At 36.0% G+C, this 25,015-nt stretch overlaps 1 protein-coding gene across 2 annotated transcripts in view; it reads left to right on the top strand.

Moving 5' to 3' along the window:
* IPMK (inositol polyphosphate multikinase) overlaps nt 1–25,015 on the top strand; it is a 48,305-nt gene that overhangs the window by 8,701 nt on the left and 14,589 nt on the right. The window contains exons 2-4 of one of the 2 annotated variants that reach the window (XM_047701789.1): nt 3,786–3,871; nt 10,880–10,976; nt 20,505–20,677. In XM_047701789.1, coding sequence (XP_047557745.1) covers nt 3,786–3,871; nt 10,880–10,976; nt 20,505–20,677 — 356 coding nt within the window. Of the gene's footprint in view, nt 1–3,785; nt 3,881–10,879; nt 10,977–20,504; nt 20,678–25,015 lie in introns of both variants that reach the window. The other variant, XM_047701788.1, reaches the window with a different exon arrangement.

The following is a 25,015-nucleotide window of genomic DNA, read 5'->3' as shown; positions in this document are numbered from 1 at the left end:
TTTTATGTGTCACTACTAATGTTTTATCAATTTTTGAGAGAGTAATTGCAGGTTTGTCTCTCTTCTCAGTTCTGTCACTTTTTTTTTTTTTTTCACTTATTTTGAAGTTCTTATTAGGTACACACATTTAGGATTGCTGTGTCTAAATGAATTGACTTATGAAATGTCCCTTTTTACATATGATAATGTTCCTTTTTCTTGAGTTCTCTATTATTAACATAGTCCGATATATGGTAATAATAATATGTTAACTTTCTTATGAATGGTAGTTGCTAGTATAGTCTTTTTTCCTATCCTTTTACTTTTAACTCATCCTTGTCTTTATATTTAAAATATCTAGGAGTTTGGGGGCGCCTGGGTGGCTCGGTGGATTAAGCGTCTGCCTTCAGCTCAGGTCATGATCTCAGGGTCCTGGGATTGAGCCCCGCATCGGGCTCTCTGCTCAGCACAGAGCCTGCTTCCCCCTCTCTCTCTGCCTGCCTCTCTGCCTATTTGTGATCTCTCGCTCTCTGTGTCAAATAAATAAATAGTCTTTTAAAAAAAAAATGTCTAGGAATTTGTATTTTCTATCCTATTTAGAATTCCCATCTCTGTGTTTTTAGGTTTTTCATTAGTTTTAGAGCATTTTAGACATTGTCTTGTCAAGTATTTCCTCATACCCTTTCTGTCATTTAAAAACTTTTCCCTTCATCTTTTTCAATAACTTGTTTACATAATTGAGATTAAATAGAATGTATAATCATTTTAGCATATTTGAATTTTTCATGTCATATATTTTTTTCTCATAATAAAAGCAGTGTGTTTATTATAGAAACTCCTGGAGAAAGTTACAAAAAAAGAAATAAAAATTACCTAGAAAGTTCTTGCCACAGATAGAAATTTTAACATGCATTTATTTTACATAGTAAAATAATCCCACTACGTACATAATTTTTTCATTGTGGTTAAAAAAGCCCCACATCATTAAATTTACCATATTAATCATTTTAACCTTACAGTACAGTAGTGTTAACTATACATTTTTGTGCAACATATCTCTTAGAACTTTTTCATCTTGCAAAAGTGAAACTATTCCTTGAGCAACAAATTCCCCTCTCCCTTCCTCCAAGACCTGGAAACCAGCATTGTAATTGCCGTTTCTTAGAGTTTGACTACTTTAAATACCTTATGTAAGTGGAATCATGCAGTATTTGTACTTCTGTGACTGTCTCATTTCACTTAACATATGCCCTCAAGGTTCATCCATATTGTAGCATAAAGAATTTCCTTTTTTAAGGCTGAAAAATGTTCCCATTATATGTATATTATCACATTTTTTTAATCTTTCATCTGTTGATAGACATTTAGGTTACTTCCACTTTTGACTATTGTGAATCATGGCTTCAGTGAACATGAGCGTGCCTTTTCTTTTTTCTAGGATTCTAATAGTTATCTTAGGCTGTTCGATATTATTCCACTGATTGTAGATGCTTTCTTCTAACTTTTTCCACTTTTTTTTTTTCCTGTTTGTGTTTCAGTTTGGGTAATTGCTGTTGACTTGTCATCAGACTCCCTGATTCCTTCCTCTTCTATATTTTGTCTGCTTATGAGCCCATGGAAAGCATGTTTTTGTCTCTTTACTCATTTTTCTTCTTTTTTTTTTAATTTCTTTTTTTATTTGAGAGAGAGTGAGCAAGAGAGGAGAGAACACAAGCCAGGGAAGGGACAGAGGGAAAGAGGAGCAGACTCCCCACTGAACAGGGAACCTGTTGGGGGACTGAGCTGAAGGCAGATACTTTCCTGACTAAGCCACCCAGGTGCTGCTCCCTTTTTCACATCTAACTTTCCATTTGTCTCTTAAGTTTCTGTACTGAAATTCCCCATCTTTGCATGCATGTTACTTACCTTTTCTGTTATAATCTTTAACATATTAATTGTGGTTATTTTAAGTTCCTTTGATAATTCTGACATTTGTATCATCTCTGAAACTCTTCTATATGTTGCATCTTCTTTTGGAAGTGTTTTTTTCCCTTGCTTTTTCATATGTCTTGGAATTTTTTATTAAATTCTGGACATCACATGTGAGACTGAAAGCAAACAGTATTTATGACTGAAATGAATATACCTCTTCTGCTAGGCAGTTAGTGTTGGTGATTGAGCCAATCTAGTCAGGAATAGAGCCAAGTTTGAATTTTGTTCTTATACTTACTTTCTGTTATGAACTGAATGTTGTGTTGCCCCAAATTCATACACTGAAGGAACAACCTTCTTCGGTATGATTGTATTTGGAGAGGGTCTTTGTGGGGATAATTAAGATTAATGAGGGCATAAGGGTGGGCCTGACCCAAAAGAATGAGTGTCCTTATAAAAAGAGACATGAGAGTATGTTTTTTCTCTCACTGTCTCCACTATGTGAGGACAAAATAAGAAGGCAGCTGTCTACAGGCTAGGAAGAAAACTCTCACCAGGAGCTAAATAGGCTGTCATCTTGATCTGTGACTTCCAGCCTCTAGAATTGTGAAAAAATAAATTTTTGTTGTTTAAGCCACTTAGTCTGCAGTATTTTGTTATGGAAGCTGGAGCAGACTAATAACACCTTTAGTGCACCTCAGGCTTGAAGTTTTTCTCTTGTAAGCTTATGTTTAGAATGGGGTTGATTTGCCAGAGGAGTTTTCTCAACATTCCTGTTTAACCCTCTACTTTATGTCTTCTTTGTGCACTCATGCTTCAGAGATAATTTTTCTCCATGTTCATGCCTTTTCTCCAAATGTAGGCTACTGTTGCTTATTACTTGGTAATTACCAGCCTGATGCAAGGCTGTAGGGGGTGTTTCTTGTTGTCTTGGTGCAGCTTCAATATTAGGTAGGCCCTCTGACCCTGAGTCTTGGGATGGGATTTTTAGATTTCTGTCTCTTAAGTGAAAGTAGAAGTCCGAGAGGTTTTTTATTGTTGTTGTTGTTGTTGTTTTTTAATTTAATTTTATTTTTTCAGTGAAGGAATTTTTTCTGACCTATTCTCTTTTTTTCCTTATGATACTTATTTGAGCCCTGTTGTGTTCTAACATGTGATTTGGTGAAAAGCTCAATATTTGAAAATTTAAGATTTTAGCATATAAATTTGGTAATGAGTCTTCTTGGTATAGGGACAGGACCAGTGCTAGTACATATGTGATGGCTTTAGGAAAAGGCTCCTCCTTTGAGTGGGCTGATTATGAGAAGTTGCCCCTTCCTGCTTCAGGCTTGGTATCTGATTTCAGTTGCCACTTTTCCCAGTGGTTATGTGCCCTCATACAATCTATACGTGGTGCATCTGAATCAGGAAAAATTTTTAGTTGGTTTCTTATAATAAATGAGAAAAACTTATTAAAAAGTTACAAAATAGGAAGTTCATATAGTACCACCTTTGACATATTTTTTTTTTTCTGTATACAAGAGTGGAATCAGTTTACACTACTGCTTGTGATTTTTTGTTTAAGTATAAATTACTTTCTCCCAGAAAGACTATTACTGAAGAATTTCTATAAAATTTAGAAGTATATTCTAAATTTATTAGAAAGTCTGAGAGGGCTCTAAGGGGAATAATAATTTGAGACAATAAAACCACACTTCACAATTTGTGTTCTGGTGCTTTGCATATAACAAGCACTGAAATCTCTTGGTTAAATGTTGAAATTTCTGAAATAAGGAAAACAGACCCCTTAGTTTTTATGAAAGTGATTTATCTGTAACTTTAAGAACTCATCTATCTTGTGATACAAGGTATACCATTATCAAAGCATTAAAAAATAGCTGATTTTTGTTCTATAGGTATCCTGCAACATCCAGATGGCACAGTTTTGAAACAGTTACAGCCACCTCCAAGGGGTCCAAGAGAGCTGGAATTCTATAATATGGTAAGTGAGGTAAGGTTTGTTTCATTGTATTCAAAGAGTTTTTCATAGTTTTCTGATGACTAGGTAAGAAATTCATTTGAAAGCATGTCCTGGTATATTGTATATGTGACTAAAACAAAAGCTTCGTGAATATAATGTGTATCTTTACAGTCTAGTATTTTCCCCTGTACTTCATTTTTAAAATTTTATTTATTTATTTTAGAGCACACGCATGAGCAGGGGGGCAGGGAAAAGGCAGAGGGAGAGGAACTCTAATAGACTACGTGCTGAGTGAGGAGCCCAACTCAGGACTTGATCTCACGACCCTGAGATCACAACCTGAGCTGAAATGAAGAGTTGGCTGCCCAACTGACTGAGCCAACCAGGTGGCCCTACTCTACTTCATTTCTTAAAGATCCTTATTTCGATCTGCTAAATTGATTTCAGTTAATGGATTTAGACCTACATTCTAAAAACCCCTTAATTGGGACACCTGGGTGGCTTAGTGGGTTAAGCTGCTGCCTTCAGCTCAGGTCATGATCTCAGGGGGTTCCTGAGATCAGGCCCCCACATCGGGCTCCTTGCTCAGCAGGGAACCTGTTTCTCTGCCTCTGCCTGCCATTCTGCCCACTTGTTTTCTCTCTCTCTCTATGACAAATAAATAAATAAATAAATATCCCTTAACTGAGAGCTCATTGCAGAAGTGCTGAATTTAAGTAAGTGTTTTTATTTTTACTACAGGATTTTTTTTAGAACCTTAAATGTGCTAATGCGTACTATGAATCTTTAAATTTGGGTAAAGGGACACGGCATACTTAACATCTAATTAACTCTATGACTAGGAATACTTTTTAGTGCATTCACAGTGTTTTCAACTCTCTGTCTAGTTACAAAATGTTTTCATCACACCAAAGAAAACCCTGTGCCTATTAAGCCATCCCTGGCAACTGTTAATCTGCTTTCTATGGATTTACCTATTTAGGATATTTCATATAAAAAAATTTTTTTAAAGATTTTATTTATTTATCTGACAGAGAGAGATCACAAGTAGGCAGAGAGGCAAGCAGAGAGAGAGGGGGAAGCAGGCTCCCTGTTGAGCAGAGAGCCCGATATGGGGCTCAATCGCGGGACCCTGAGACCATGACCTGAGCCAAAGGCAGAGGCTTAACCCACTGAGCCACCCAGCTGCCCCCAGGATATTTCATATAAATGGAGTTATGTATAATATGGGCCTAGCTTGGTTTTTTAGCATAGTGTTTTTTTCTTTTAAAGATTTATTTACTCATTTTAGAGGGAGAGAGAGCATGAGCAGGAGGTGGTGAGGGTGAGGGAGCAAGAATCTCAAGCAGACTCTGTGCTGAGTGTGGAGCCCAACTTGTGGCTCCGTCTCATGACCTGAGCTAAAACCAAGAATTGATTGCTTAACCAACTGCATCACCCAGCTACCCCTAGCATAATGTTTTTAAAGTTCATCTACATTATAGTATGCATCAGTACTTTGTTCCTTTTTTTTGTTTTTTTTTTTTCATTTTATTTTTTTTTATATTTTTTTATTTTTTAATAAACATATGATGTATTATTAGCCCCAGGGGTACAGGTCTGTAAATCACCAGGTTTACACACTTCACAGCACTCACCATAGCACATACCCTCTCCAATGTCCATAAACTTTGTTCCTTTTTATGGAAGGGTAACATTCCATTTTACTTCCATACCCCATTTTGTTTATCCATTCACCCACTGATGGACATTTGGGTTGTTCTCATCTTTTGGCTTTTGTAAATAGTGTTGGCTGTGTACATTCCTGCATTAGTGCTTGAATACCTGTTTCCAATTTTGGAATTGGTGGGTCATTTGAATATTCTACAGGAACTGTCAGTGTGTCCCAGAGGGGCTTTACCATTTTTTTATATTTTCACCAGCAATGTATGAAGTTTCCAATTTCCCTTCATCCTCACCAATACTTGTTAGGGTTTTTGTTTGTTTGTTTTTAATGGCCATCCAAGTGAGTGTTGAAGTGGTTTTTATTTTTTTGTGGTTTTTGTTGTTGTTTTGTTTTGTTTTGTTTTTTTTGAGAGCGCAGTGCTAATTTCATTGCAGTTTGTTTGGTTTGCGTTTCCCTAATGGCTAATGATGTTGAGTATCTTTTCATGTACTTACTGACTATCTGTATTTATTCTCTGGACTAATGTCTATTCAAATCCTTTGCTTATTTTTTCATTGGGTGGTCTTTTTAATTTAGTTTTAGTTCTTTATGTATTTTAGATAAAAGTCCCTTATCAGGTAAATGATTTGCAAATATTTTCTTCCATTCTTTGGGTTGTCTTTTCACTTCCTTGGTAGTGATTAGAAGCACAAATGTTTTTAAAATTCTGAAGTCCAATTTATCTGTTTTTTTCTTTTGCTTGTGCTTTTGGTGTCATATCTAAAGTCATGAAGATTTATACTTATTTTCTTCTAAGAATTTTGTAGTTTTAGCTCATTTAGATGAAGTAGAAAAAAACAGTACAAGCCAAAACAAAAAACAAATGCTAATATAAATGCTTTTCCAGTATTAACTTGTTTAATCCTCAGAAAAAAACCTGTGAGGTAGGGTCTATATTATCCCCATTTTATACCTGTACATATGAAGAAGGCATCATTAGTTGAAATAATTTTACCAAGATCATTCAAATAGTTGATGATGGCCCCAGGATTTGAATGTACTCAGTCTAGCTCTTGAATATGTACTTTTAACTGCTACACATGGCCTCTTTTTTGAAGAATGTATTTTATATTCCCTCTGTAAAAGTCTTTTACATAATTTGTTCAGCTTACTCTTTGTAACTCATTTTTTGTTTCTGTCATAAATATTTTTTTGAATTAAGTTTCCCAATGATTGCTAATATACAGGAATGATATTTGTATTTCTTTTATCTAGTAATCTCATTGAACTATAACAGTTCTGATTGCTTCCTATGTAGACAGTTAAAGCTTTTTTTTGTTGTTGTTATTGTTGTTGTTTTTTAATATTTATTCATTTGACAGACAGGGGGAAGCAGGTTCCCTGCCCAGCAGAGAGCCTGAGTGGGGGGGCTCGGTCCCAGGACCCTGAGATCATGACCTGAGCTGAAGGCAGAGGCTTAACCTACTGAGCTACCCGGGTGCCCCTGTTATTGTTCCTTTTGAATCCATATATTTCTTTTAAGTACTTCCAGTACAGCGGTGAATGGAAGTAGTGATGGGGGAAAGAAAGGGCATCTTCTTCTCATTTAAGAAAAGTACTTCTAATATTTCTCCTTTTAAGTATGGCTTTCTCTCTTAAGTTTCTGATACTTCTTCCCAGGTTAAGGAAGTTGCCTTCTGTGGGCGTCAAGACTGTCAAAATATGAAGGTACACTCTGTCAATTTAATAAAAGGACTGTTTACAAAGGTGTGGTCACAGTTCAAGGCCACCTACAAATACCATCTGGGCCTGAAAGGGCAAAGAAAGGGAGTGGTTACTAGAACTAAGGGAAGGTAACTTTACTAGAAGGTATGAACTGAGAAGGAGGAAATTAGAGAAGTAAATAACCTGATCTCAACACTTTTCCTACCCTCCACTATCTTGTACTATTAAGAGACACCGGGGGCACCTGGGTTAAGCCTCTGCCTTCAGCTCAGGTCATGATCTCAGGGTCCTGGGATTGAGCCCTGCATCAGGCTCTCTGCTCAGCGGGGAGCCTGCTTCCCCCCCTCTCTCTGCCTGCCTCTCTGCCTACTTGTGATCTCTCTCTCTGTGTCAAATAAATAAATGAAATCTTAAAAAAAAAAAAAAAGAGACACCGTACTATTAAGTCCATCACTGGTGGACAAGGGATGCCCACCGATCTAGTTGATTGATACTAGTTTCTTGGGAAAAGGGGAAGTTACACAACATCCATTCTATTTTTATTTCAAGAAACTTTTTAAGACATGAATGGGTATTGAATATTTTTCAGGTACCTTCTCTATATCTATTGAAATGATTTTATGAGTTTTCTCTTTTAATCTGTTAATGTAAATGTCATAATAGATTTCTAATCTATTTTCATCTTTCATTTTTGGAGTAAAACCTACTTGTACATGTCCTTCTAATTTTTTCTTAATAATATGCATTACTGGATTTTGTTTGCTAGTGTTTTATTTAATATTTTTTCCACCTATTCCCAAAAATGAGATTAAATTATTATTTTATTCACATATTTTCCTTGTCTAACTTTGATATCAGATTTCTTATATCTTCATAAAAGGAGGGGCATTTCTTTTTCTATTTCATGGAAGAATTTCTGTCAGATAAGGATTTTGTTCCTTAAGGGCTTTTTTAAAAAAAGATTTTAGTCATTTATTTATTCATTTTATTTATTTATTCATTCACCTATTCATTTTTAAAGATTTATTTTTTTATTTTTATTTTTAAAGATTTATTTATTCCTGCTGAGCAGGGAGCCCAGTGTGGGGCTCAGTCCCAGGACCCTGGGATCATGACTTGAGCCAAAGGCAGACACTTAACAATAAAATACCCAGGTGCCCCTCCTTAAGGACTCAGTAGAATTTAACTATATCATTATAGCCAGTTGTCTTTTTTCCTTTTTCTTTTTAATATCCTTTTTTTCATTTCATTCCTTCTTTCCTGGATTCTTTTTTAAAGATTTATTTGTTTATTTGAAAGAGAGAGAAAATGTGAGCATGAGAAGGGGCAGAGGGAGAGAATATCGAAGCAGACTCCTGCTGAGCATGGAGCTGGCTGGACACAGGACTTGATCTTACGAGCCATGAGATCAGGACCTGAGCTGAATTAATGACTTCTTTTATATTCCTAATATTATTTGTTTATTTGTTGCTTTTGTCTTTTTGTTGATCAGTTTGGCCCCCAGCATTTTTATTTATTTATTTATTTATTTAGGTCCCTGGCATTTTTAGAATGTAATGGTAGGGGAAGGGAGAGGATGACAGGGTTTTTACAATTCATAATTAGATTTTCTTTTACTCTCCCTGTTTCAGTATAGTAACCCTGTCTTCATCTGTGAGAACCAAAGAGATCTTTTGGTTCAGATCTTCAGAGTAGACCTTTATGAAGCCCAAATATTACTGCTCAGTTTAATGCTTTTGGTTCCCTCTTTATTTCAGACCCCTATGAGTTTCCTTTTCTCTTCCTTGGGAGCTCAGGTATACATTTAAGAAAATGTTTATTATATTTTATCCTATATTTTTCCAGGTAGAAAGTTTTTTTTTTTTTAATCATCTCTCCCCCCCTCCCATATTTAAAGTAAGAAGAGAAAGTTTACCTTTTATATATACTCTTCCAGTTCTTTTATCTTTTTTACTTAAAAATATATCATGGATTTCAAGTCCATATCAACATAGATATATACTTAGTTCCTCCATCCTGTTGTTATGTCTTCATGAACACTGTGACCTCACTGATGTTATGCCAGGAACAAAGGGTTGGTAAGGTATACCCTTCCCTTACTTACCTTGGCCTAGAGTTGACTAATACCACTTCTGCTCACATTTCAATAGGGAAAACTGGGTAATACAGTCTATCACATGGATATTTAGTGAGTCTCTGTCACATTTGAGTTTATTTTATAGAATTGTTTTATGTCTAACTACTAGACATGAATATGGCTTGACAAATAGAATTATAATACTGAGATTTCACAAACATTTTACACCAGTGAACTTTAATGGTTTGGGATAATTGGATAGACCGTATTGTGAGAATTCATTGGATAATATGTTTTACAAGTTGTTTTTAAACCAAAAATATTTTCTTTCCCTACTCTTCTAGGGAAAAAACTAAGAATCTAGTTCCAGGATATGTGAACATTTCTAGTATTTTCTAGAATTATTACTGGTTATACATCAAGGAATTAAATGACAAATAATTAGACTTACATTGAGTTAAAGGATAATTTTTTTTTTTTAAAGATTTTATTTATTTATTTGATAGATAGAGATCACAAGCAGGCAGAGAGGCAGGCAGAGAGAGAGAGAGGAGGAAGCAGGCTCCCTGCTGAGCAGAGAGCCTGATGTGGGGTTCGATCCCAGGACCCTGGGATCATGACCTGGGCCGAAGGCAGAGGCTTTAACCCACTGAGCCACCCAGGCGTCCCGCAGACAGAGTGGCAGGCAGAGGCAGAGGGAGAAGCAGGCTCGCTGCCAAGCAAGGAGCCCGATGTGGGACTCGATCCCAGGACGCTGGGATCATGACCTGAGCCGAAGGCAGCTGCTTAACCAACTGAGCCACCCAGGCATCCCTAAAGGATAATTTTTTAAAGGTAAAATCATAACTCCCGAGTGCCTATGTTAAGTCAGTTAACTATCTGCCTTCAGTTCAGGTCATGATCTCAGGGTCCTGGGACTGAGCCCTGTACCCGGCTCCCTGCTCACCAGGGAGCCTGCTTCTCCCTCTCCCTCTGCTGTTCCCTGTACTTGTGCTTTCTCTGTCAAATAAATAAATAAAATCTTCTAAAAAAAAAAAAAAAACCGTAACACCCTTACAGATATAAAATGAATATGTGTTAAAGATTTTGGTAAACTCATTATATAATGAGGGAACTAAGCAGATACTGAAACTGGTTCAAAAGAGAATCCGAAGAAGCACAAATTTATAAGAATTAAAGGGAAGTTGAAATAAGTATTTATCTTCTGCCCTCCCATGAGGGGTGGTGAAGGGTGGAAGGAAGTGAGCTGAACTTCTTCCGGCCAGAATTTTTTTACATTTCCATGGACAAGAATTATTTTGCATTTGTTGAAGCTTTATCTACAACTTAGTTGTAAAATATTTCAAGGACAGTGAAAGGCTAGAATTAGATAACCAAGAAAAACGTGCTCTAAACAATCATACTTTTTTGTTGGAGACACAAAGTAATCTTTTTTTTTTTGCTTCCAAATGTGTTTCCAATTGAAACTCAATACGAGATAGATTATGATTCACCAGTATCATTTTATTTGAGAAATGTGTAGGACAATTATAAAGCATTATAAGAAACTGCCATGCAAATGTTATATTTCTCTCTGTTTCAGGTTTATGCTGCTGACTGTACGGATGGTATTCTTTTAGAGCTACGAAAATATTTGCCAAAATATTACGGCATCTGGTCACCTCCCACTGCACCGAATGGTAATCTTTTCTTAAAAATCTGTTCTTTACTATTAATTCATGACAGTGACTTTTTATTTTGATTTTTAAAATTATTTTTAAAGATTTTATTTGTTTTTGAGAGAGAGAGTATATAAGCATGGGGAGCTGGGGGCAGAGAGAGAAGCAGACTCCCCACTGAGCAGGGGAGTCTGATGTGGGACTCTATCCTAGGACCCTGAGATCATGACCTGAGAGTATCTTTTTAAACGCCTTTATATAAATTTAAGCCTAGTTTTATACAGACAGAATATATGTGGTTTTCTTTCTAATCTTTTCTTTACTTCATTAAGGGAATCGTACTTATTTCTTTCTTCTTTTTTTTTTTTTAGGATTTTATTTATTTATTTGAAAGAGAGAGAAAGTGAGAGAGCAAGTGTGAGCATTTGTGGGGTGGGCAGTGGGAGAGGAAGAAGCAGATTCTCTGTTGAGCAGGGAGCCCAATGTGAGGCTCCATCGCAGGATCTGGGATCGTGAGCTTAGCTAAAGGCAGATACTTGACTGACTGAGCCACCCAGGTGCCCCTGCTTTTGTTTTTCATACCCATTTTCTTAAATGGTGTATAGCGTTAATGACCAATGGGAAACCTAGGTGGCTTAGTCGGTTGAGCATCCAACTCTTGATGTAAGCTTAAGTCATGATCTGAGTCATGACATCCGGCCCCCTGTTGGCTCTGAGGTCAGCAGGGAGTCTGCTTCTAACCCTCCCCCCCTTCCTCTCCTTCTGCCCCTTCCCACCACCCTCCACTCATATGTGCACACTTTCTTTCTAAAATAAATGTCTTTAACAAAAAATTTATGATCAATTTCTTATAATTGAATAAAAAAATCTATTGTACTTAATACTGTGTACATTTATAAATGTTCTTTTTTCCTTATTTATTGGGCAATTTCTTTTTCCATTTTGAGTAGGAAAACCAAGAAAAATATTTTGTTTACATAACTTCCTCTGTCTCGTTCTAGGCTTTAAATTGCAATCTTCTAGGGGCGTCTGGGTGTCTCAGTCAATCTGGCTCTTGATTTTCAGGTCATGATCTCAGGGTTGTGAGATTGAGCTCCATGCTGGGTGTGGAACCTGCTTAAGATTCTCTCTCTCCCTCTCCCACTGCTCCCCTCTCCCTCTCTTTAAAAAAATCACAGTCTTAAAAAAAATACTGCTAAGTTTCATGGTCAGAGGACAAAATGATCTATGTAAGGGTACATCTCTTTCTTAATGAATACTTGAAGGAGTATTTGCCTTTTCGAAGCCTTTGACAGAGCAGAATTAAACAAGTAGCATGAATGCTTAATGATTGAAGAATCATTCATGAATAGGTGAAGAGTTTCAAACTTGACTGAGTTTGAGAATAACCCAGAGGCTTGTTAAAATGCAAATTAATAGGCTCAACTCCCAGTGTTTTGATTATGCAGATTAATGTTAGAGTTTAGTGATATGCTTGTTAAAAAAAAAAGCTACACTTTTTTTGATGTAGCTAGTACTTGAACTGCATTTTGAGAAGAGGGAGAGAAGGAGCTCCAGCTTGGGCTTGTTCATCAATTTTGTTTTTCTTCTACTTATTTACTAGGTAAGGAAGTGTCATTTGTAGGGAATCATGGTATCTTCCTGGGTATCCTCAGTTAGGTAATAGTAAATCTATGATTCCCCGGGTATTTAGGATTCTTCTGTATTTCAGTAATATGAAAAAAAAAATGAGTGAGTTTAGCTTTAGTCTTCCTCCTCCTTTCTTTTTTCCCTTTATTTCTTTCCTTTCTTTTTCCCTTCCTTCTTTCTTTGTCTTTTTGTCCCAAATATACAGTATATCCTGATTGAGATCACCATATTACTTATTTCACAAATCTTTATGATCACCTTACTTCATAGAGGTTTCCATTATAACGTAAAATAACTGGATTCCATTAAACTTTGCCACTGGTTGCTGTTTAATTTTGAGCAAATCATTACTCATCGTTAAAGTGACAGTTGAAAGATTAACAGAGGTCACTGAGGATGGTACTATAGTCAACATCCAGATAAGTAAATACTCATTTTATAAACGTTAGGAAGGGGTAGAATAACTGAGCAAACAGCATCATTATTTTGAAAAGTAGAGTATATAGAAAGAATCTGGGTAAGAAAAAATATTTTAATTAAAAATAACATTTTATAGCTTGGAATTACTAGCATATGATTTAAAAATAAAGGACTTACTAGCAATTAACAATCTTCTTGGTCCTCAGTACTAAATAGAGAGACATCTATACTAAAATAGAAAGAGTAGTTTGAAGTCAAAAGACTTGGGTTTTTGTTTTTTAAAGATTTTATTTATTTATTTGACAGATAGAGATCACAAGCAGGCAGAGAGGCAGGCAGAGAGAGGAGGAAGCAGGCTCCCTGCCAAGCAGAGAGCCCGATGTGGGGCTCGGTCCCAGGACTCTGGGATCATGACCTGAGCTGAAGGCAGAAGCTAAACCACTGAGCCACCCAGGTGCCCCAAAAGACTTGGTTTTACCTCGATTTTTTTCCAAATTTTGTGAAGTTGGTTAAATCATGAACATTTTTTTTTTTTAAGATTTTATTTATTTATTTGACAGAGACACAGCGAGAGAGGGAACACAAGGTAGGGGACTGGAAGAGTGAGAAGCAGGCTCCCCGCTGAGCATGACTCCCGATGTAGGGCTTCATCCCAGGACCCTGAGATCATGACCTGAACCAAAGGCAGACACTTAACGACTGAGCCACGCAGGCACCCCAACTCATTAACCTTTTTGAGCTCTACTTTTTCTTTTATAAATTGAAAATAATACCACATAGATTTGAGGAGTTGCATGTTATGTAAGAATGCTTTGAAAATTCTAATATTCTTATTTGAATTTCTCTTATGGAGAAATTGGTGCTACTGGGATAAGAAAATGAGGTGAGGAAAATGAGAGAAGAGAGGAGAAAATGTAAATAAAAGGGTGGAAAGGACAGGAATAAAAAAGTATCTGTATATAGAGTGGTTTAGTAATTGAACAGTTGCCTTGGTAGATGTCCTATTGCTTTTTAATTTTTTTGCTCTGGAGGAAGTTACACAAAAATTGTTGCACTATGCAGGTGTTTAGCTTTTTTTAGAGAATCCATGGGATCGTTTTTCTGTTATCCTTTTGATAATGAAACAAATATAAATATTTATATCATGAAACCAAATATTTTCTTAAATTTTAGAACACTGTGGTTTGCATTACTGTATTTTACGTAGGAATAATTGGCCTCCCCCACCCACCCACCGGGCAGGTGCTTATAGTACTTTTATAAATTATTTATTATTTTTCAGGTGCTCATGGTAGTTTTATAAACTTGATGTAGTTCTTACAGCCCAGAGTAGTAAAATGTAGAAAGTACTGCAAATTTGCTTAGCAAATTATTGTAACTTAAGTGTAAGATCATGCTCACCAATAAGGTTTTTTCCTTTTGATTTTTTTATGATAGCTTTATCAAGATATAATTTATGTATCATAAAACCCACTCATTTAAAGTATATAATTCAGTAGTTCTTAATATATTCATAGAGCTGTAAAGTCATCACCATTAGCTAATTTTAGAACATGATCAATAGATTTTTTTTTTTAAGTTAAAACATTTATAAATTATCTTTGAAGATTTTGAGTTAGTTACATATATTAAATCTCATCCTTATCTATATAAACATATGATGCCTAGGATATATACCATCAAAAAGATTTTATTGATAGTTATCTAGGGAGATAGAAAAGTATATCTTTAAGTGGGTTTGAGCAAATTGAAAGTTTTTAAATGTACTTTCCAGCTTGATTAATTGTTGGGTTTCTGGAGCTAGCTACTAGTCAAATTTTAGGAAGCATGCACTGACCTCCTATACACTGAGGTCAAATTTGGAAGCTCAAGATCTCTGCCTGTGATTCTTTCTACTTTCAGTTTATCTTGCCTTTAGAAATGACCAATGATTGCAGTTGAAAGCAGAAACAAAAGGCCTTCTCTGTTTTTCCATATGGCTTCCTAGTTGGGCGGGAGCTCCTCATCTGGCCTTTTCTCCTTTTTTGAGAGGTTCAGAAATGAAGATAGTAATCTATACCTACTGGACTTTCTGGAGATGGTGGGGAAGAATTTGATGAAACTTGGAACCCATATTCTCATAATTTATACAATCAGTAATATTTAGTATAAGAGCATCTAAATAACTCTTCCTTCAACTCCCTGAATGCCCTCTCCCTTGTCCTTCCTTTAAAGAAACTAATTATCTTTACTGTTTAGTTATATGTAGGTCTTTCAGTTTTTCCACAGTATTTCAAATGTTTCTACTTTTTTCTCTTTCGATACTGGGAATTTTCTGCCCCTTTCTTAGAGTGTCAGGAATATATTCCAGCAGTAGAAAATTTGCTATAGGGATTTTTTATGCATAATGTATTACAAAGCAATGTATTACATTTAATTTATATTAAAGGTAATTATATTTAATTATACATATTTAATTAGAAAATATATTTAAAACAGGAAGCTTCCTTCAGCCATAGTAACCTTGGGCAATCTTATACTGTCGTCAACAGCATGAAGTATATAATATTTTGAGCATGCTAACCATGTCATTGGTAAAGCCACTGAGAAATTTTACTTAGTAATCTGCTTATAACAGCATAAAGTGGTATATTTCTGAATATCTGGTAGTTATTTTCATGATCTTTGCCTCAAAAAATTAATGAATTATAGAAATTCTGTGTACACTTCCATGAATTAGTAGATAAATAATGGATTTATCTCTTATAGCCATAGCCTCTTAAACTTAACTGTATTTCTAGTCATTGTGATCTCTTATAATGAGCTCCATGTATTTCTGATAAGTAGATGGCTTTTTATTTATTATACAATTATTATAGAATATTTCCTTAGATCTGAGTTTCATAAATGCCAGTCCTTTGACCTCTGGCAGACTGGTTTTATCAGTATCTGTTGTCTTTTTTTTTTTTTTTTTTTAAAGATTTTTTATTTATTTATTTGACAGATCACAAGCAGGCAGAGAGGCAGGCAGAAAGAGAGGAGGAAGCAGGCTCCCTGCTGAGCAAAGAGCCCGATGCGGGACTCGATCCCAGGACTCCGAGATCATGACCTGAGCCGAAGGCAGCGGCTTAACCCACTGAGCCACACAGGCGCCCCATCAGTATCTGTTGTCTTAAATAGAGGTTTTCAGAACTTAGAATAATAACTAGATTTACTTTTTTATCAATCTTTATGATGTATACAACATACAGTTATACACATGTATGTGTAAAAATCACCTCTCTTCATTCAAAATCATATCTTACAAGTTACATCATATTAAATAATCATATCGTAATTATTTTCCAAACATTGTATGAAAGTAGTTTCATTTATTTCCTTGACCTTGGTCAGAATGAACTTAAAAATATTCCAGATAGAACACTTATTCTTAGTCCATCCGATTTTTTGGATGAGTTTTATTTATTGATTTATTTATTTTTAAGATTTTTTTTTTTTTAATTTATTTGACAGGGAGAAAGACAGCACAAGTAGGGGGAGCAGGAGAGGGAGAAGTAGGCTCCTCGCTGAGCAGGGAGCCCGATATGGGGCTTGATCCCAGGACCCTGAGATCATGACCTGAGCCAAAGGCAGACGCTTAACCGACTGAGCCACCCAGGGTGGCAAAAACCCTGGATGAGTTTTAGAACATATTTTCTGTTTCCTGAAAATTTAAAAATACTACTCCATTCTATAGCGAGAGGGGCCTGGCTGAAAAAGTGTCCTTTGTTATCCAGTCTGTGACATTGCTTTACAAGTGAAACTCCCCTGTAGTAAAATGCCTTTGAGCATTTAAGTTACTGAATCTCAAGATTGACTTATTTTGAATTAAGCTGTATGCTAGTGAAATAATTTGCTAATAGCATTTTGCAGAAAGAATTAATATTCAGACTTAACTCTAGTGATAACAACCTGTTTAAAAAAAAATCTGTAAAGGTGTCCGTGCTCAAATCATGTCCCATTTTCCTATTTATCTATTTCATTCAAAAGTACTTGTGGCAAGCTTCTAGATATATGACATTATAGCCTTAAAAAAAAAAACTGCATCTCTGCAGCAGGTTTTGATGTTTATTTTTACAACTAAGAGGGAAGGATAGAAATTACAGTCTCAAATTCTTAGTTTCACTTACAAAAAAAAAAAAAAAATCAAGGCCAGGGAACTAAAAGAAAAACACTAAGCCAACTCAGCAGGTTTTAATTTAAGAGTTATTAACTTACCCCTGGGGCTAATAATACATTAAATGTTTATTAAAAAAATTAAAAATTTTTAAAAAAAGAGTTATTAACTTAAGGTTAATAATATTCTAGCAGTTGTTTTGTAATTTGAGTCATATATCCCATATCAAGAACCTGAAAATAGGGGCGCCTGGGTGGCTCAGTGGGGTTAAAGCCTCTGCCGTTGGCTCAGGTCATGATCCTGGGGTCTTGGGATCGAGCCCCGCATCGGGCTCTCTGCTCAGCAGGGAGCCTGCTTCGTCCTCTCTCTCTCTGCCTGTCTCTCTGCCTACTTGTGATCTTTGTCTGTCAAATAAGTAAATAAAATCTTTAAAAAAAAAAAAAAAGAACCTGAAAGTAAAGAAAAACACATTTGGCTAGTTGAAATATATGTCAAATAAAACCCAAGGTGCTCAGGCCTGTTTACTGAAGGAATGACTCAGTTATTACAGTGTTAGGCCAAATCCAAAGTCTCTCTGGGCAGTAGGACTGAGAAAGGCAAACATTCATTCATTCAGCAAACATTTATTGTATTCCTACTATATATGGGATTTGCATTTGTATGTTCCTCCTTCCCAAGAGAGGAAGAGGAAATAGAGATTTTATATTATGGTTTGTAATCTACTCTTGCTTCTGTCATCTCCAATTATTACAAGAAACAGTTTATTGTTTTTTTTTTAATTTAATTTTATTTTTTTAAAGATTTTATTTATTTATTTGACAGAGAGAAATCACAAGTAGGCAGAGAGGCAGGCAGAGAAAGAGGAGGAAGCAGGCTCCCTGCTGAGCAGAAAGCCCGATGTGGGGCTCGAACCCAGGACCTGGGATCATGACCTGAGCCGAAGGCAGCGGCTTAACCCACTGAGCCACCCAGGCGCCCCTATTGTTTGTTTTTAATCACTACCAAATTGGCAAGTAGAAAATAATAATCCTACACTGAGATAAAGATGCTATGATAGTTAGCTAAGTTCACACACTATCTTTATACTCTCCTCAAGACATTTGAGGTCTCTTTCAGTTACAGAAAGTAATGATACACTTGTGTATGTCAGGGATTTACTGTATTAGGTTCTAATTAGTTTTTTCTGATATTTGAAATATAAACCTTGTTACTGAAATTTTTACATAGCTGTAGCAAAAGGATGAATAAGTTTCCTTTAGTTTCACTCAAGGTAGCTGGAGATGAAAGGAGGGAATACAAAGGGGACGGTTCTGTGCTGCTTTCTTCCCCATCTTCTCATCCCATCCTGTTGTTATCTTTGAAAGCACAGAATCTTGGGTGGGTTCCAATTTCTTGATCAGAATATTCCCACAGTGCCCTTACTTTTCATTGTCAACAGTCCTGTGTCTGTGTCCAGACCTTTTGTTTTCTTATGTCAGTTTTTGAGAGTCCTTTTTTAAAATGTGTCCTACTTTTTCTGCTGTGCCAGTGCTGGTTTCTTAGGCTATAGTTTTTTGTCATATTTGGGCTTGACTTCACCTGGTTCTACAAAATCATGACCTTGCCCCCATCTTCTTTTTACTAAGGGATAAAACTTACCTCTTTATTTCTTATCCTTTTTCTTTTTTTTTTTAAGATTTTATTTTATTATTTATTTGACAGACCGAGACCACAAGAAGACAGAAAGGCAGGCAGAGAGAAGGAGGGGAGAGCAGGCTCCCTGCTGAGCAGAGAGCCTGATGCAAGGCCCGATCCCAGAACCCTGAGATCATGACCTGAGTGGAAGGCAGAGGCTTTAACCCATTGAGCCACCCAGGCGCCCCTATTTCTTATCCTTTCAAGGAAAAGATGTATGCCCCTTGAATCTGAGGGCTTAAAACTTTCACAAGCTCTATGAGGATTGTTCTCATTTTTAGTTCAACACAGCCTTCTTTGTTGTAATTTAATAACTGCTTGGTGTGGGTCAAGGTAAAGGAAAATAGGGAAAGTCTTTTTTCCTCTGGTAGCCTTTTATTCATAAAAAATACATATCTTCTCTAACTTTGCTACTTTAATAAAAAGCAGATAAAATCTTTTCTGTTTTTGAGAAAAAGTTTTTAGGAGAAATGCTTCACATATTCATAACTGAAAGTTATGATCTCAGTTAGAACTTTGGGAAGATGCTTTCATCAAGTAAAGAATTTCTTTCCTTTCTTCCCTCTGTACCTAGACTTTACTTTCAAGCTAAGCTGTAATTAGTTCAGTTACAGTATTTAGTAACTAAAACTTTTATAATTTTTTACTTGAATCTCCATTTATAGTAGTTTTCTGTGGGAAGATGTATGCAGGATGCCAAAGTAGTTTACAGATGAACTTTTTGACGAATGCTTATATTCTAAAAAGCAAGATACTTATTTTTCTTTTGAGACTAGTAAGACTAGAATGTGTATTTGGCAGTGACCATAATGTAGATAGATTTACCTTCTTTTTAATGATTTTATTTATTCATTTGACAGAGACAGACACAGCGAGAGGGAACACAAGCAGGGGGAGTGGGAGAGGGAGAAGCAGGCTTCCTGCTGAGCTTGGAGCCCGGTGTGGGGCTCCATCCCAAAACCCTGAGATCATGACCTGAGCCAAAGGCAGACAGTTAACGACTGAGCCAACCAGTCGCCCCTTGATAGATATACTTTCTTAAACTATGCTTCTGTTGTGTACTCTGTGGGAAGGATTTATTCCTAATATTAATTTTAAATGAAAATTTTTAGGAATTATTAAAATACTAAGAGATCTACTGAAGCACAGATGACATAAAATGTATTCAAAAGGGGAATGCAGGGGCGCCTGGGTGGCTCAGTGGATTAAGCCGCTGCCTTCGGCTCAGGTCATGATCTCAGGGTCTCTGCTCAGCAGGGTGCCTGCTTCCCTCTCTCTCTCTCTGCCTGCCTCTCCATCTACTTGTGATCTCTCTCTCTCTCTCTGTCAAATAAATAAATAAATAAATAATCTTTAAAAAAAAGGGGGGGAATGCATTCTGAAAAAGCTTTTGAAATATCATCTCATTTTAATGTCCTTAGGAACCTTATATCTATTTCATCCTTTTGCTGATGATTGACTATTAATTTAATCACTTCCTGCAAGAGTTTCTCTGTGATATTTATACTTGTTTTAAATTTGTTGGTCAGTTTTTTCTTCTTCTTTCAGTTGGAATAATAATAATTGTTGACTCTGGTTTTATTTTAACTTTTTTCTCAGTTTTAAGATTTTCTCATTTTGTTTTCCTGTGGAAGTTATTTGGGTAGTAATATGTTTTCCTATTACTAATTAAGCTTTTTCTTTAATAACAGATTTATACTTAAAACTGGAAGATGTGACCCATAAATTTAATAAGCCCTGTATAATGGATGTAAAGATAGGGCGAAAGAGTTATGATCCTTTTGCCTCATCTGAGAAGATTAAGCAACAGGTCAGCAAGTACCCATTAATGGAAGAGATTGGGTTCTTGGTGCTTGGCATGAGGGTAAGAGTGATTATTGGTAACATTTCTCTTTACATGTTCTTCCCTTGGAAAATATAGATGTTATTATAATTCTTACATATTAGAAGATAATATATTTTGGATTTGGGTTATCCATATCTCCCCAGTGCAGGTGGAGATTTTAATCTCCTTTGTTCACTAATAGATGGTCAGTGTCTGGAGTTATCCTGACACATAGTATGTAATTAATAAATGAATGAATGGCTGAACCATAAGACTCTGACTCTGATAATTTTGTTTTAAAGAAGCTTAAGTTTAGGTGCAAAATAATTTAATAAGTAAAAGTGATATTACTCGTGATTTTTCCGTGAGAAAAGTGGTAAGTTTATATATTCATTTTTTCCTGTGTTTTTAAAATAGAAAAAGAAAATTAAAAATTAGGTTATTTCTTCAGACTGTATTTTAAAACAGTTGTTTTATTTGCTCATGATTCTGTAGGTTGAAAGTTTGAGTTGGGCTCAGGTAGACAATTTGCTGATCTCAGTTAGGGTCCCTCATATAGCTGTGTTTATTTGATGACTCAGCTAGGGGTAGATGGTCTAAAATGACCTCACTGTCATGTCTGAGAGATCATACTGTTGGCTGGGCCTTTTCCCCTGTGATCTCTCGTGTTCCAGCAAGCTCGCTGGAGCTTCTTCGTATTCCAAGAAGGCAAGAGTGAGAGCTATAAGGTCTCTTGAAATTTACATTAGGAAGTCATTTGATGTGACATCTGTAGGACAAAGAATATCACAGGGCCAGCCCATATTGATAAGGAAAAGAAATAGACTGCAATTCTTTTTTTTTTTTTTTTAAGATTTTATTTATTTTATTTGACAGAGATTACAAGTAGGCAGAAAGGCAGGCAGAGAGAGAAAGGAGGAAGCAGGCTCCCTGCTGAACAGAGGGTCCGATGCGGGGCTCGATCCCAGGACCCTGGGATCACGACCTGAGCCGAAGGCAGAGGCTTTAACCCACTGAGCCACCCAGGTGCCCCTAGACTTCAATTCTGATAGTGGGAATGGAGAAGTCACAATATAAATGGTAGTGCACACAAGGATGGGAAGGATTGTTGAAGCCATCTTTGCAAACAGTATGCCACAGTTAAGAAGTAATGTGGAGGGGACGCCTGGGTGGCTCAGTTGGTTAAGCAGCTGCCTTCGGCTCAGGTCATGATCCCAGCGTCCTGGGATCGAGTCCCACATCGGGCTCCTTGCTTGGCGGGGAGCCTGCTTCTCCCTCTGCCTCTGCCTGCCATTCTGTCTGCCTGTGCTCGCTCGCTCTCCTCTCTCTGACAAATAAATAAAATCTTTAAAAAAAAAAAAAAAAAAGTAATGTGGAATAAAATTCTCTAAATAAATGGTATGCCTTCTAGATGTGCGGAGGCAAAATTTGGATATATGATAAATGATTGTTTACCTATACAAGTATAGTGGGTAGTTTTGAAACTCATCATGTAAGATGATATATGTATAGGTGTTCCTTTTGACTTTTAAACTATAATACAGAAGTATTATAGATGAATTGTTAATGTGATGGTAATAATAGCACAGTTGAATTTGGTATTCTGGTTATAAATAAAACCAAAAAAATGTACAGTTATTTCATTTTAGAATACTATAATTAAATATGGTTATATGGTAAAGGAAAAAAGGTAATGGAATAATGTTAAAACAAACAAGAAATAAGCATGGAGCCTGATGCAGGGCTCGATTTCATGACCCTGCGATCATGACCTGAGCCAAAATCAAGAGTCAGACACTTACAGGGCTGAGCCACCCAGGTGCCCCTCTACTCAATATTAAACTTATTCCAATCTGGCTTCTGTTTGATCATCCCTCCAGATTTGCTCCTCTCTAAGGTCCCTAAAGACCATAACAATCTTCATTGTTTAACTAGGTCCAAATGACATTTTTTCATTATTCACTTTACTTTACTTTGAAAAGCAACTTTCAGTGCTATCTAAGTTATCCTTGAAACTTTCCCTCTTAGTGTTCATGACACCCTCTCTTGGCTGTTTCCTAAGACCACTTTCCTAAGACCACTTATTTACCAGCTCATTTTTTTCTGTTTACTCTTTAAATGTTGATGTATTCTGCTCAGTTCCATTTTACTCCCTCGTTTTTCTTTCTGTTTCTTCCTGAGCAGTGTCTTTTGTTCTTAAATGGTTCATTTTTACTTAAACTGGTTAAACCCAATGTGTATCTTCTACCTCTGGTTTATCTTTGCTCTCCTAATCTGACCTTGGATCTATTACTTGGATAATGTAAAGACATCTAGAATGACTATATTATAAACTGACACACATCCCTCTTGCAAACTAACAACCACAACAATAGTAACATCTCTATTATTCCCTATCCCAGTAAATGGCATCACCATACATACAGTTTTACAAAGCAGAAGACTTGTAGTACTATCACATCTCAGAACCAGTCATTAGTTCTATTGATCTTAATTCCCAATGTCTCTTGAGTCCCATTATCCCTTTCCAGACTCTAGTCTTAACTGATCTCTCAAGTTCAGTTTTGCTCTCTTCCAGTCTGTTCATCAAACATTGCAAAAGACATATCTAATTAGGACATTACCCTATTTAAAAATTCTTCAGTGGGTTTCCATTACCCTTCAGGTACATATACAGGATAAAGAAGACATTGTGTGAGTTAGCATTCTTGGGATATGTGGTTTCCCCAGAGAAGTAATTCTTCTGTTTGTATTTTTTTTAACAACTTTTTGAGATACAATTTACATATCCTTCAATTCACTTACTTAAATATGTGATATGATTCATTGGTTTTAGTATATTTATGGAATTGGGCAACCATCAACACATTCAACTTAAGAATATTTTCATCACCCTCAAAAGAAATATACCAACTAGCAGTCGCCCCTCTTTTTCTTCCAGTCTTTCAATTCCCCCTAGCCTTAGGCAACCATAATCTACTTTCTATCCCTATAGATTTGCTTCTTCTGGACATTTCATATGAATGGAATTGTACAATATAATAAATGGTCTTTTGTGACTGGATTCTTTCACTTAATGTTTTTAAAAGTTCATCCATGTTGTGGCATAGATCAGTATTATATTTCTTTTTATTGCTAAATAATATTTCATTGTCCATATATGCCACATTTTCTTTATCCATTCATATAATTTTTTTAAAGATATTATTCATTTATTTGTCAGAGAGAGAGAGCACACAAGCAGGGGGAGCAGCAGGCAGAGGGAGAAACGCTCCCTGCTAAGCAAGGAACCCGATGCTGGACTCGATTCCAGGACCCTCAGGATCATAATGAAGGCAATGCTTACCTCACTGAGCAACCCAGGCGTCCCATATCCACTCATTTATTGATAGACATTGGGTTATTTCCATGTTATGGCTATTATTAATGCTATTATGAACATGAGTGTACAACTTTTTTACATGTGCATATTTTTATTTCTTTTGGATAGATTTCTGAGTTTTAAATTGGTAGGTCCTGTGGTTAAATTTAACTTGTTAAGAAACTGCCAAAGTGTTTTTCCAAAGTTCCTGCACCATTTTACATACCTACCAGTGATGTTGTGAAGATTCCAATTTCTTCACATCCTTGCCCAACACTCGTTACTGTCTTCTTCTTTTTTTAACCATTGTCATCCTAATTAAACAGTATGTTTACTACTTTATAAAAGAAGTTATGAGAACAAAAATAACAGGAACACAAATTGATCCAGTATGATCCTCACCAAAATCCAAACTGGCATTTTTTTTTTCAGCAACTGACGATTACAACTTAATCCTAAAATTCAAGTGTAAATTTAAGGAGGACCCAGAATTAGTCAAAACAATCTTGAAAAAAGGAAGAATAAAATTAGAGCTGTCACAATTTCTTCAAAGCTTCAAAGCTTACTCCAAGGCTACATTAATAGACAGTGTGGTTCCAAGAAAAATATTTGCAAATCATATATTTGATATGGGGTTAGTATCTAAAATATATAAAGTACTCATACAATTTAATACAGTCGCCATCCTAATGGGTGTGAAGTGGTATCTCAATATGGTTTTGATTTACATTTCCCTAGTGACTAATTATATTAAGCATCTTTTCATGTGTTTATTGACCATTTGTATATCTTTGGAGAAATGTCTATTCCGATCCTTTGGCTGTTTTCAAATTGGGATAGTTGTCTTTTTATTAATGAGTTTTATACAAATACCTGATGAGATATAATTTGCAAATATTTTCTCACCTTCACTTTCTTGACAGTTCCTTTGAAGCACAATTTAATAGATAAAAAAATCTAATTTAAAAAATGGGCAGAGGAACTACATAGAGATTTTTCCAAGGAAAATACCCAAA

The sequence above is a fragment of the Lutra lutra genome, chromosome 14, assembly GCF_902655055.1.
Source record: "Lutra lutra chromosome 14, mLutLut1.2, whole genome shotgun sequence".
In the NCBI taxonomy this organism is placed as follows: domain Eukaryota; kingdom Metazoa; phylum Chordata; class Mammalia; order Carnivora; family Mustelidae; genus Lutra; species Lutra lutra.
This window is presented reverse-complemented; position numbering and strand designations above follow the sequence as displayed.